Raw genomic sequence first — 15,344 nt, 5'->3', positions numbered from 1 at the left:
GAGTAAGTAACGTAAGGGTAAGAGAGATGTGTGGAAATAAAAAGAGCGTGGTTGAGAGAGCAGAAGAGGGTGTTTTGAAATGGTTTGGTCACATGGAGAGAATGAGTGAGGAAAGATTGACCAAGAGGATATATGTGTCGGAGGTGGAGGGAACGAGGAGAAGAGGGAGACCAAATTGGAGGTGGAAAGATGGAGTGAAAAAGATTTTGTGATCGGGGCCTGAACATGCAGGAAGGTGAAAGGAGGGCAAAGAATAGAGTGAATTGGAGCGATGTGGTATACCGGGGTTGACGTGCTGTCAGTGGATTGAATCAAGGCATGTGTATGGGGGTGGGTTGGGCCATTTCTTTCGTCTGTTTCCTTGCGCTACCTCGCAAACGTGGGAGACAGCGACAAAAAAAAAAAAAAAAAAAAAAAAAATATATATATATATATATATATATATATATATATATATATATATGTGGCCGCACATGAGATAGGCCCCCTCTCACACCACCCTACCCGCGTGCGCGATGTAATGCAAGGAAGGGACAACAAAGGCCACATTCGTTCACACTCAGTCTCTAGCTGTCATTTGAAGCTGTTTAGTGAAGATGAGTGTGTCGTGAAGATAGAGTTTTAAAAACTATGACTTTTTTTTTTGGCGCTGAGGGACTATGCAATTTTTTTCCTTCCAATTTTTTATCCAAAGTTCCTTTTCTTACACACATATCTTATTTACGGGGATGCACGGGACTTCATCCTGTATACCACATGAGCGTACAAGAGCTGTGTCTTCACTACTACAATCCTCAGCATCTTTATGGATGTTGCGTGGAATGGCATGTGATAACCACTGTAGAACAATACTTAACAATATCTTAGTCACCGATGTTGCAGCGATGTTTGTGGAATCTGCGGAACTCTATCCAGACACTGGTTAAAACGGTGACAGCCACTTAAAGTGGTAGACTTAGATAAATGTCCAGATATGTTGACTAGATTCATGACGTGCGTGGAAGTGTTGGAGTACTCCTGCATCATTCTGAGTTTTCTTACGGCCATACTTCTCTTCGTATGTCCAGGCTATCCAGAAAATGTTTGAATGATGATGTACTTTATTCCCTACAGTCACTTGAGCTATGAAACGCTAGGAAGATTCCCAAGTCGTTGAAATGTTTGATCCAAGGTAGACTTAACTTTTCTCGTCCTGTGTTCATATAAAGGATCACGAGGCGTCAGTTGAAAAACTTATGTTATATATATTCATTCCCGAAAGTTTATTCAGCATTGGATATTTTACAGCAATAGTTGGAAGTGGACGAGACGAACTGCCTTACTGCAAATTGACAGACCCTGTGGAAATATCTGGTGAGGAATGTGCTTGTGTCTGGCAACTTGCTCTTGGAACCCAAGAACAAGATTCACAGGACGAGTAGTATCGTCATGGGCAGCTGTCATATGCTGAAATATGAAGTACCTAATCTATGACGAGGAACTGTATAAGAGTTGGTTTTGTTCCATACTTACAATTGTGATATAGAAGGTACAGATAGACCCCATGATGAGTGTGGACGACCAGGTGGTCAGGCCTGTGACGGTGACCAGGGCCAGTGTGGGGGCGTACAGACAGACCCCCATGTACAGGAAATTTAGCAACAGGCCACATAAAGTTGCCAACTTCCGAAGTGCTCGTGACCCATAACGCAGCTCAATATACTGGAAAACGTATGGCTAATTGTATCTAACCGTTGGATACACTACAAAATATAATGATAATGTGAGATAAAGTTTCCTGAATTGGATGAACGTACACAGGACTCACAATTGAATAAGATCAAAAAGATTTCCTACCTAAAAACGAAAAAGGTAGTTGATGTTAGACAAGGTTTAGACCACACCTGTAACGGTAACTTACTAATGAAAATGGAAAACGCTAATTAAGCTATTTTGACAACTGTGAATGAGGAGACAGGTAAGACCTCTAACTCCTTTTAACATTGGGAATGAAAATGAAAAATGAAAGTAGATCCTATGACTGAGCCACTGACCTCGTTCATGGAGACAAGTTTGAGCTGGTAGAATACCGGAATAATGAATCTACACACGAACAGACATCCTGGGATGCAGCCGAGCAGGATTGTGGCTATCTGTGTCCCGAAGAAATATACCTCGGTGGGGTTACCTGGAGGGAAGACGGGATGTTGTGGTTGGCAGAGATTATGCACCACGCCCTCGTACATTTCACAATGGTACCAGGGTCGGTATATGTTAATGAAGGACAAGTGTCAGTAAGACGCTTCTCTTGCAAGTTTAAAGAAAGAATTGGTCCACTACAGCCAAGCCAGGAAGTCTCAAAGGTGTTCCTGCTGAGGGGTTTGGTGAAGGTGTGTGCTGACTGTGAACAGTAGTGAAGATGCGGGCTGCCTGAGGGTGCTGATGAGGGTTGGTACTAAGTTTAGGGGTTGATAAGAATAGATCTGTATTTCTTTGTTTGTTATTAACCCAGACCCAATTTCTATGAGAGAGTTCTGTCATCATTCAGGACCATTTTAAAAGCTTGTGCAGCCTAAGGCTGCGCGACCTCCAGTAGTGGGAAAATGTACACTCCTTGACGAGACTGTATTCCCAGTGATACAGCCTCGCGGTATATCCTGAAGTAGGTGGAGTCCGGTAGGACCTGAGAATACATATGGTATGAAAAGGGATGAATATGTTGTGGAGCTGTGAGCTGAAAAAGTACTGGTGAGTAGGAACACCTGTTCTAAAAGGAAGGACTATATACACAAGCATACATGAGAGAATATGGTAAATGGTAGGCAGCCTTAACTGGATTATGTACTAACTGAGAGGCATGCAAAAAAGAGACTCTTGGATGTGCATGTTATTGACGCATAGAAATTTGAAAAAATTTAAAGGAATACGATAAACTCGCTTTTTGTTAAGCCGGAGACTAAAATGATTTAGTGGGATTTAAGGCCACCTTGTTTGTCGGAGTTGCCATAAAAGTTGGCTAAGTCAAAGCACACCAGTGGCACAGCTGAAAGTACAAAGGCAATGATGTGGGCAACGACAGGTAGAACCTGTGTCAGTATCTCTGGAGTTATGAGTCATGGTCCTGGTACTGCTGTCCATTAGGCTCATTGCCCTGAGGAGCCTGGAGGAAGCAGATGGTGGACTAATCCTTATAAAACTTAAAGTCGCTTTAATGTCACACTGGGTCATCCACAGTAGAAAGGCAGCCATATCATCAACCAAGTAGGGTCCACCAGTCAACAGTATTTACCATAACTTTCCTCTTATGATATGTTTGAAAAGCTTATGATAAAGAATCGACTCTTTTTTACGAGATCATAAGCATTTTTGGCCGATCACTCATCTGATAGAGTCATAGTTAAAAAAAAGTTCCTGTTTTCATTAAGAAATGGAGATGGATATTTTCTCTTACATTGATCACAGTGAAGACACGAACATGAAAAACTCAGTATTTCACTCTCAAGAAACACGAAACATATGTACTCTAAGAAGTCATTTGTTTGTAAGTTGTGTATAATGGCATCTGCAGTGTGAGTGCCACAGTGGCTCATTGAAACAAATATGTTTTGATATCTCTCCTCTTTCGCTTCTTTATCTGCAACGTAGGGGTCACTATTGTGGTAGTTTGAAACTGAAGTTATTTCATGATTCAAATGTGCATTGAAGTGAGTTCTTGTTGAGATAATGTGTAATTTTCAAAATTCTACTTGACAGTTTTCTGTCCGCCACTGCAATTTCTTCCTCCTTCCAAATTTTGTGAGTATTCAGTCTGTTGGGGAAGAAAGGGCCTAGGAATTGAGTCAGTTGTTGTTCGCCAATGATACAGCCATAGTGGCTGATTTGAGGGAGAAACTACAGAAATTGGTAACTGAGTTTGGAAAAATGTATGATTAAGAGCAAGGTTATTAGGTTCGGTATGGTTAGGGGACAAGTTGATTGGGATGTAAATTTGAATAGAGAAAAATTGGAGGAAGTGAAGTGTTTTAGATATCTGGGCGTTGACTTAGCAGCAAGTGGAACCATGGAAGAGGAAGTGAGTCACAGACTGGGGGAGGGGGCGAAGGTTTTGGGAGAGATGAAAAATGTTTGGAAGGAATGAACGTTATCTTGGAGAGGAAAAATGGGTGGTTTTTAAGGAACAGTAGTTCCAGCAATATATTATATGGTTGCGAGGCATGGGCTATAAACAGGTTTGTACGGAGGAGGGTGGATGCGTTGAAAATGAAATGTCTGAGGACAATATGTGGTGTGAGGTGGTTTGTTGGATTAAGTTAATGAAGGAGTAAGAGAGATGTGTGGAAACAAAAAGAGTTTGAGTGTGAGAGAGGAAGAGGGTGTTTTGAAATGGCTTAGACATATGGAGAGAATGAATGAGGAAAGGTTGACAAAGAGGATATATACGTCAGAGGTGGAGGGTACAAGGGGAAGTGGGAGACCAAATTGGAGGCGAGTGATGGACTGAAAAAGACTTTGAGCGATCGGGAACTGAACATACAGGAGGGTGAAAGGCGTGCAAGGAAAAGAGTGAATTGGAACGATGTGGTATACTGCGGTCAACGTGCTGTCCATGGACTGAACCAGGGCATGTGAAACGTCTGGGGTAAACCATGGAGAGGATGTGGGGCCTGGATGTGGATAAGGAGCTGTGGATTCGGTGCATTAAATATGGCAGGTAGAGACTGAGTGTGAGCGAATGTGGCCTCTTTTGTCTGTTTTCCTGGCACTACCTCGCTGAAGCTAGGGTAGCGATGCTGTTTCCGGTGAGACAGGGTAGCGCCGGAAATGGATGAACGCAAGCAAATCTGAATATGTAAATATGTATATAAGTATATGTCTGTGTATATTCATGTACATGTGTATAAGTTGATATGTATATATATATATATATATATATATATATATATATATATATATATATATATATATATATATATATATATATATATATATATATATATATTTATATATATATATATATATATATATATATATATATATATATATATATATATATATATATGTATGTATATGTACGTGTATGGGCATTTATATATATAAAGTATACAAAGTATAAAAAAAAAAAAGAAAAAAAAAAAATATATATATATATATATATATATATATATATATATATATATATATATATATATATATATATATATATATATATATATTATACTTTGTCGCTGTCTCCCGCGTTTGCGAGGTAGCGCAAGGAAACAGACGAAAGAAATGGCCCCCCCCCCATACACATGTATATACATACGTTCACACACGCAAATATACATACCTACACAGCTTTCCATGGTTTACCCCAGACGCTTCACATGCCTTGATTCAATCCTTTGACAGCACGTCAACCCCGGTATACCACATCGCTCCAATTCACTCTATTCCTTGCCCTCCTTTCACCCTCCTGCATGTTCAGGCCCCGATCACACAAAATCTTTTTCACTCCATCTTTCCACCTCCAATTTGGTCTCCCTCTTCTCCTCGTTCCCTCCACCTCCGACACATATATCCTCTTGGTCAATCTTTCCTCACTCATTCTCTCCATGTGCCCAAACCACTTCAAAACACCCTCTTCTGCTCTCTCAACCACGCTCTTTTTATTTCCACACATCTCTCTTACCCTTACGTTACTCACTCGATCAAACCACCTCACACCACACATTGTCCTCATACATCTCATTTCCAGCACATCCATCCTCCTGCGCACAACTCTATCCATAGCCCACGCCTCGCAACCATACAACATTGTTGGAACCACTATTCCTTCAAACATACCCATTTTTGCTTTCCGAGATAATGTTCTCGACTTCCACACATTCTTCAAGGCCCCCAGAATTTTCGCCCCCTCCCCCACCATATATATATTATTATTTTTTATTATTTTGCTTTGTCGCTGTCTCCCGCGTTAGCGAGGTAGCGCAAGGAAACAGACGAAAGAATGGCCCAACACACCCACATACACATGTATATACATACACGTCCACACACGCAAATATACATACCTATACATCTCAATGTACACATATATATACACGCACAGACATATACATATATACACATGTACATAATTCATACTGTCTGACTTTATTTATTCAAATCGCCACCCCGCCACACATGGAATAACAACCTCCTCCCCCTTCATGTGTGCGAGGTATCGCTATGAAAAGACAACAAAGGCCCCATTCGTTCACACTCAGTCTCTAGCTGTCATGTAATAGTGCACCGAAACCACAGCTCCCTTTCCACATCCAGGCCCCACACAACTTTCCATGGTTTACCCCAGACGCTTCACATGCCCTGGTTCAATCTACTGACAGCACGTCGACCCCGGTATACCACATCGTTCCAATTCACTCTATTCCTTGCACGCCTTTCACCCTCCTGCATGTTCAGGCCCCGATCACTCAAAATCTTTTTCACTTCATCTTTCCATCTCCAGTTTGGTCTCCCACTTCTCCTCGTTCCCTCCACCTCTGACACATATATCCTCTTGGTCAAACTTTCCTCACTCATTCTCTCCATGTGACCAAACCATTTCAAAAAAGCCTCTTCTGCTCTCTTAACCACACTCTTTTTATTTCTACACATCTCTCTTACCCTTACATTACTTACTCGATCGAACCACCTCACACCACATATTGTCCTCAAACATCTCATTTCCAGCACATCCACCCTCCTGCGCACAACTCTATCCATAGCCCACGCCTCGCAACCATGTAACATTGTCGGAATCACTATTCCTTCAAACATACCCATTTTTGCTTTCCGAGACAACGTTCTCGTCTTCCACAAATCTTTCAACGCTCCCAGAACTTTTGCCCCCTCCCCCACCCTATGACTCACTTCCGCTGCCAAATCCACTCCTAGATATCTAAAACACTTCACTTCTTCCAGTTTTTCTCCTCCCAATTGACTTGTCCTTCAACCCTACTGTACCTAATAACCTTGCTCTTATTCACATTTACTCTCAACTTTCTTCATTCACGCACTTTACCAAACTCAGTCACCAAACTCAGTCACATCAGCCATCAGCGCTGTATCATCAGCGAACAACTGACTCACTTCCCAAGCTCAATCATCCACAACAAACTGCATACTTGCCCCTCTCTCCAAAACTCTTGCATTCACCTCCCTAACAACCCCATCCATAAACAAATTAAACAACCATGGAGACATCAGGCATCCCTGCCGCAAACCGACATTCACTGAGAACCATTCCCTTTCCTTTCTTCCTACTCGTACACATGCCTTGCATCCTCGATAAAAACCTTTCGCTGCTTCTAACAACTTGCCTCCCACACCATATATTCTTAATACCTTCCGCAAAGCATCTCTATCAACTCTATCATATGCCTTCTCCAGATCCATAAATGCTACAGACAAATCCATCTGCTTTTCCAAGTATTTCTCACATACATTCTTTAAAGCAAACACCTGATCCACACATCCTCTACCACTTCTGAAACCACACTGCTCTTCCCCAATCTGATGCTCTGTACATGCCTTCACCCACTCAATCAATACCCTCCCATATAATTTACCAGGAATACTCAACAAACCTATACCTCTGTAATTTGAGCACTCACCTTTATTCCCTTTGCCTTTGTACAATGGCACTATACAAGCATTCTGCCAATCCTCAGGCACCTCACCATGAGTCATACATACATTAAATAACCCTTCCAACCAGTCAACAACACAGTCACCCCCTTTTTTAATGAATTCCACTGCAATACCATCCAAACCCGCTGCCTTGCCGGCTTTCATCTTCTGCAAAGCTTTTACTACTTCTATGTTTACCAAATCATTCTCCCTAACCCTCTCACTTTGCACACCACCTCGACCAAAACACCCTATATCTGCCACTCTATCATCAAACACATTCAACAAACCTTCAAAATACTCACTTCATCTCATTCTCACATCACCACTACTTGTTATCACCTCCCCATTAGCTCCCTTCACTGCTGTTCCCATTTGTTCCCTTGTCTTAGCACTTTATCTACCTCCTTCCAAAAAATCTTCTTATTTTCTCCCTAAAATTCAATGATACTCTCTCACCCCAACTCTCATTTGCCCTCTTTTTCACCTCTTGCACCTTTTTTCTTGACCTCCTGCCTCTTTCTGTTATACATCTTCCAGTCATTTGCATTATCTCCGTGTAAAAATCGTCCAAATGCCTCTCTCTTCTCTTTCACTAAAATCTTACTTCTTCATCCCACCACTCACTACCCTTTCTAATCGGCCACCTCCCACGCTTCTCATGCCACAAGCATCTTTTGCACAAGCCATCACTGCTTCCCTAAATACATCCCATTCCTCCCCCACTCCTCTTACCTCCTTTGTTCTCACCTTTTTCCATTCTGTACTCAGTCTCTCCTGGTACTTCCTCACACAAGTCTCCTTCCCAAGCTCACTTACTCTCACCACTCTCTTCACCCCAACATTCTCTCTTCTTTTCTGAAAACCTCTACAAATCTTCACCTTCGCTTCCACAAGATAATGCTCAGACGTCCCTCCAGTTGCACCTCTCAACACATTAACATCCAAAAGTCTCTCTTCTGCGCGCTCATCAATTAACACGTAATCCAATAACGCTCTCTGGCCATCTCTCCTACTTACATACGTATACTTATGTATATCTCTCATTTTGAAATAGGTACTCCCAATCAACAGTTATTTTTCAGCGCACAGATCTACAAGCTCTTCACAATTTCCATTTACAACACTGAACACCCCATGTACACCAATTATTCCTTCAACTGCCACATTATTCACCTTGGCATTCAAGTCACCCATCACTATAATCCGGTGTCGTGCATCCAAACTACTGACACGCTCACTCAGCTGCTCCCAAAACACTTGCCTCTCATGATCTTTCTTCTCATGCCCAGGTGCATATGCACCAATAATCACCCATTTCTCTCCATCCACTTTCAGTTTTACCCATATCAATCTAGAGTTTACTTTCTTACACTCTGTTACATACTCTCACCACTCCTGTTTCAGGAGTAGTGCTACTCCTTCCCTTGCTCTTGTCCTCTCACCAACCCCTGACTTTACTCCCAAGACATTTCCAAACCACACTTCCCCTTTACCCTTGAGCTTCGTTTTACTCAGAGCCAAAACATCCAGGTTCCTTTCCTCAAACATACTACCTATCTCTCCTTTTTCCTCATCTTGGTTATATCCTCACACATTTAGACACCCCAGTCTGAGCCTTCGAGGAGGATGAGCACTCCCCGCGTGACTCCATCTTCTGTTTCCCCTTTTAGAAAGTTAAAATACAATATATATATATATATATATATATATATATATATATATATATATATATATATATATATATATATATATGATGACAGCATAGCCATCATTAGTTGACGAGGAATTGTTTAGGAGTTCATTAGTCCCTGCTCCTGATCGTAGCACATCCTTGAAGATGAGGATACCCCGCAACATGGGTGCTAGGGCTATAGAATTAATGAAAACCTATGAATATGTATATACAGTGTCAAACAATCGTCCAAACCTGATCAATGACAATCCCTCTGACATGAAAGTAGCTTTAGATGTTATAATGATATCATGTGCATAAATTCTCATGTAAATAATCTATCAGAAAAGTAACTTCATTCCGATTTGACAAGAGGCAGTTGTCCCTACACACTAACCTAATATAGAAATGGCAGATATCCATCCACCAAGGAGAGAGAGGGCTACGGGTACTGGCGACATCGCCCTTCCCCCCAGCAGGTACTCCTGGGTGTTGGCCTTGCCCCGGCTCTTGATGGCGCTGTACACTCCGATGCCTATGGACGCCACCAGCATGAGGCTGAACAGCACGTAGTCCACGACTGTGAACTTTACGTCTGACTGCTCAGGTGATGCACCGGCCTCCTCCATCTTGCGTTCCTCACACTTACTGACACGGTTCCTCTGCCGACCTGTATTAAAATGAGAAGGATAATGTCTTGAATCTCGGGAACGGCTGACCACTAATCATTCTGCTTAGAATTTGTATTTCAGTGAAACAAGAAAACTTTTACAAAACTATTAAGTCTAATGCAACACAGGAGCATGTAACACCACTAGTAGGGTTACCCTTGTGCTCCATCCAAAAATTCTTGTTATGCAACACACACACATACACACACACATACACACACACACACACACACACACACACACACACACACACAAACCTCAAAGCGTGAATGTAGGTGTTTAAGCTAGTCACCCAGAAACTAACTTGTCTTATAGTCAACACATGTAGTTAGTTACTCCCAGCAGCGCATGACCTATGAAGTATTGTGTGTGGATTTTCCCGCACCTGTGTCTATGTATACATGAATAATGTTTGTATTGTCCGCAGTTCTTTAGATTCTAATGATATTTTCTGTCGCTGACGACCGTTGTGTTGTTTGCATCAAAGATATCAAGAAACAGGTATATAATCACCAGCCTTGGCGTTGGTGGTAGTGTGATTCGAACCAAACCCTTCGATCAACGCTGATCGCCTCTCCGTGTATTGCTATGTCATCCAAGATGGAGCACACCTTACGTAAGTGCTATCGTGTCTACGTACGTGGATGGCCACTACACTACCTGTGGCTGGGTCACACTGACGTGAGTGTGAATATACGATGCAGACGGTCTTAAACATCTACAGCAACAGGCCCATGTTACATCAGGACTCTCTTTTTTTCCAACAAGATCACCAACTAGGTAGTTTGGGCGTAGACAACTGGTCCAAATCTAGAACTGATCCAAATGTGACCGTAGTTAAAACGTTAAGCTCAGCAGTTTGGTCAGTCATAAAGCAATCGATTAAGTTTGGAAATCAATCATAAGTCGTGAGATAAGAATAACAAAACTACCGTACAATCTTCAGTTGATTAGCACCACACTATAACCTTTGTACGATATGGCCTGACCTTTGACATGACCGTTAAGGGTCAGGTGAAAGGTCACGCCATCACACCAAAGGGTTGAACAGTCGAACTCACGGGGATACTTTATATCTATGAGAAGACGTAACTCAACGTAAACCACGTTAATGTACATAAAGGCTACTAAAAGAAACCAGGATATGGTGGTGGTATGGGAGTGGAGCCGCCGTAATCCTGAGTTGCAAGGCCACTCCCGTAGTAGTGAGGTACTTGACGACTGGTGCCTCTTTGATCAAGGAAACATTGACCGGTCGACGGGCACCAGTGGTAGACGGAAAGAGAAAGAGAATCTCTTTCTGTTATTAAAAAAAAAGGCGAGACGTCCAGCTGTGGAAAGGTGGCATAGAATATCTGGCGTTGTGGACAGAGGGGCATAGAATGTCTGCAGTTGTGGAGGGGGGGCATAGAATGTTTGGAGTACTAGAAAGACGGTGTAGATGTGTGGAGTTGTGGACAGGAGGCATAGAATGCCTAGAGTTGTGCAGAGGGGACAAAGAACGTTTGGAGTAGTAGGAAGCGGGCATAGAATACCCGTAGTTGTCGACATGGGGCATAGCATGTCTATGATGCGGATCCTAGGAAAATTTGTGCAGCACTTAGGTTACACACCTAGGAATAACATGGTGGATTTACTCGATAGCTTGGTAAAGCTGGCACGAGTTAACGGGTTCCTCGCTGAACTAGGAAATACCTGATCTAGTATCTTCATGAACCTTGGAAACGGTTCACCTAATCGTTTGATGAAGGTGGCAATCTCTGAGGTAATTCTTGACCTCCCCTTTCCTTCTTCCTGTGTAGATTCATCGACTTCGACTTTTGAAGGAAAGTTGTCGTAACAGTTGAAACTCCTGTATACACCTGTTCGACGTATTAAACAGGAATTCTTAAAATTCTTTGGTAGAATTTTGCTCCGTATCCAAATTCTGATTTCTCTTTTCTTCCTCTCTATTCTTTAATTATGTTTTGTGGCGATAACTTCAAAACCAGTTCATACTCTTTTTGGGAACCCAATGTTAGTGTCTCATTCTTCCCCAAGTCTTTAGTTTATTTTCTCATTCTAGTGATTTAGGAATTTATTATTATCATCATTATATGATTGCTATCATTATCATTATTTCTATTATCATTATTATCATTAATATCATTATCATTATTGTTATCATTATTATTATTATTATCATTATTATCATTATTATCATTTCATTTCTTGCTTTCAGATGATTTCAAAGGGCAAAAGTAATTTCATAAAGTTATATTTATCAGGAGATAAATTTTGTGTAAGCATGATCTCAGGCTACGCAGGCGTACTTCATACGTAAGTGTATTCTAAAGTTGTCATCATTCGCGGGAAGATGGCCGGTCAGTGTTCTGGCTCCTCAGACACTTTAAGAGCTAATCTGTCTTAAGGAATTCCCCTATCGCTATATATCGCTGCAAGTTAACCCTCAACCCTTGCGATACATCACTGTAAGCAGGATTCACCGCTTGCTATATATCAGCTGCAAGTTAACCTCAACCCTTGCGATATATCACTGTAACCTAACCTCACCCCTCACGATATACCACTGCAAGCAAGTTAACCTCACCCCTCGCGATACATCACTGTAAGCAGAATTCGCCGCTCGCTATATATCAACTGCAAGTTAACCTTACCCGTCGTGATACCTCACATCAAGTTAACAACATCCCTTGCAATATACCGCAGCAAGTCAACCTATTTTCGTTAGTCTTGTGAATTTTGAGAGAGAGTTGCTGCCTAGACGATTCCCACGGTTAGGATGGCTGTGATGTGGTTTATCCAAATTCTAATGAATTTCTCCGGTTGAAGTGACGGAAGGCGCAAGATTAGGTTACGCCAAAGTAGTTTCTGGCTCTTGGGAGAGGAGTCTTTGATCACCGGTTGGGGTTATATGGAGATAACTGGATCGACAGTCTTAACATTAAATTTTTTTCTTTTTTTTTTTTTTTTGCTTTTCTTCAGAACCCTAACCTTTTCTCTTTTTTTTTTTCCTTCGCTATATGTTGGCTGATCAAATTATGGAAGTAAAACTTTTGCAGTCAACGAGATACGTTCGTGTCTTTTATAAGACGTTTCTCATGAAGAAATCTATTTTCGGTGAAGATGTGTTACCCGCTTGACTTGACACATCTTCGTATATCAGATACGTGCACCAGTATAGATGACTTTAACATCTTAAGGCGATTAATCTCAATTGAACTAAGCGTTTGCGGGTTTGAGTGTCTGTATATCACATCTTTTTTCAAAGGCAAATTGTAGCACCTAAAAGACCCTAGATTTTAGGCATGTTGGTCTTGAAGGCTGTGCTCAGGCCAACCACAACCTTAAACATTGCACTCAGTTCACTATTCTCAATCAGATTAGGCAACCTAATAACCTCAAATTTACACCTAAGGCACACCTCAAGATCAAAGACAATATCCAAGGGTTCCAGAACGTGGCCTTGAACACCATCAAAGGTTTAGACTTATAGAAGCTTCATGTAACAAGTATGCCGACCCAGAGTTTGGGTGTGAGTGATATAGGGCCCCAGATTTTAGCCGTATCTGATTGCTGTTTTAAGGGAACTAAAGCCATCCTCTCCTTTTAGATTACTTTGTTCTCCACTTCACTCATTCAGAATAAGTGACTCAGCAACCTAGAATTATACGTATAAAAAAGTACCTCATGATCAAAAGGAAGATCTAAGGGTACCAGAGCCTAGCCATAAAGGCCAAGTAAAGGCTACCATTCATGCTTACTACAGCTTACTTTACTACCTATAGGCCCAAAGTTTGGATGTAGGTACCTCATATTCTGAGCTAGATTATAGACTCCCACATTTTGGCAATGAGGCAAATTCCAGGCCATTAAAGACTGCCAAAGGCCTCCTCGACCTCAAAGAGTACACTTATTACAATGCACTCAGTCATGATACGTAACTCAGCGGCCTCATGTTATAATGACGACAACCCATCATCAAAATAAGGATCCTAAGGTACCAGTACCTGGCTAGAAAGGCCAAAAAATGCTACCTTTAGATACGGTTCACGCTCACTCCGGCTTCATCGAACTAATCAATGTCAAAAAGTGATCACACATTTCAGTCTTTCTAAGACTTGGCCTCGAAGACCATTTAGAAACCAGTAAAGACTAGTTTCATAAATATTCTTTTTTAAGATAAAGACCCTGGTAGTCCTGTGAATCACCGAGTAATCCAGTTAGTCAAGAAATGATTTAGCAGCAGATAAGTATGTGATTAACTTACTCATGAATCAGTTCGAGATAGGAATCCTTCCTTGGCAGCTTGTTGAGGCTCGGGATACTTACGTGGTCGCTTGGTCAAGCTGGGGATACTCACTTGGTCAAGCTGGAAAATACTTTCTTGGTAACTTGTTCAATCCAGAAATACTTACTAGGTAGCTTGGTCAACCTAGGGATACTTACATGATAGCTTGTTCAAGCTGGGAATACTTACTCGATAGCTTGGTCAAGCTGGGGATACTTACTTGGTAGCTTGTTGAAGCTGGGCTTTGACTAGTAGCTTGTTACAGGTTATTTACTTGGTAGCTTGTTGAAGGTGGGGATGCAAGTGCAGATGTAACACAGGACAACAGCGGTACCAGGCAGAACCTGGCGCCAATGATAGTAACCAAGCGGATGGTGGAGGTTTGTTGGCCAAACTCCTCCTCGTCTGATGTGATAACGGCGGCGCTGGCACTGTCGCCCCACTATTTCGTGTGCGTGTGTGTGTTGCGTGTGTTGTCAAGGTCTCGTCCAGAGGAGGAGTGAGGAGGGGTATGGTAGAGTCCATACCATAACGTTGATGGGAGAGAAGATTGCCTAGACATATCCTGCGTCCGTGACCTGTTATAAAGTTACGTCTTAATGATGTATAGCGTCTCAACGCAAGTAGTGTCGAAATGAATGGGGGGGGGGGGGGTGGTATAACCATCGATTCCCCTGGTTCTACTTTCTCTTTCCATTATTGTTTTTTTAAGAATTTAGTATCCATTACATGAGCTATCGTGGCAGGACTGTACGGACTGAACCATCTTCCCACTCTGAAACCATACAGTAACAGTAATTGGCAAGAATTGCCTATGACGCTTAGTAGTGCGACTCATAGACGCCCCATTTTCTTCTTAAACATATAAAGATTCACAGAAAGGGAAAAACCGGCTAGAGATACTTCTCGATGAAGCGAGTACACTAGTCGGAAGCAGAAGAGAAGAAAGAGGTATTACTATTACCATTATTACTACTACTACTACTACGACTACTGCTAATACTACCACCACTACTACTAACACCACCTCTACTACTACTATTACTATCCCTGCCACTACTACTACTACTACTAT

General features: G+C 41.8%; 1 protein-coding gene across 2 annotated transcripts in view; it reads right to left on the bottom strand.

Annotated features, from left to right (window-relative positions):
• The window catches only part of LOC139756622 (sodium-coupled monocarboxylate transporter 1-like), a 38,238-nt gene extending 23,482 nt beyond the window's left edge, over window positions 1-14,756 (bottom strand). The window contains exons 1-4 of one of the 2 annotated variants that reach the window (XM_071676276.1): window positions 14,490-14,756; window positions 9,705-9,977; window positions 2,034-2,167; window positions 1,513-1,701 (exon numbers count right to left, since the gene is read on the bottom strand). In XM_071676276.1, coding sequence (XP_071532377.1) covers window positions 1,513-1,701; window positions 2,034-2,167; window positions 9,705-9,936 — 555 coding nt within the window. In that variant the 5' untranslated portion in view covers window positions 9,937-9,977; window positions 14,490-14,756. The remainder of the gene's footprint in view (window positions 1-1,512; window positions 1,702-2,033; window positions 2,168-9,704; window positions 9,978-14,489) is intronic. The other variant, XM_071676286.1, reaches the window with a different exon arrangement.
• Window positions 14,757-15,344: the final 588 nt, after the last annotated feature.

The sequence above is a fragment of the Panulirus ornatus genome, chromosome 2, assembly GCF_036320965.1.
Source record: "Panulirus ornatus isolate Po-2019 chromosome 2, ASM3632096v1, whole genome shotgun sequence".
Taxonomy (NCBI): Eukaryota; Metazoa; Arthropoda; class Malacostraca; order Decapoda; family Palinuridae; genus Panulirus; species Panulirus ornatus.
Note: the sequence above shows the minus strand (reverse complement) of the source record. Positions and strands in the feature narration are given on the sequence as shown.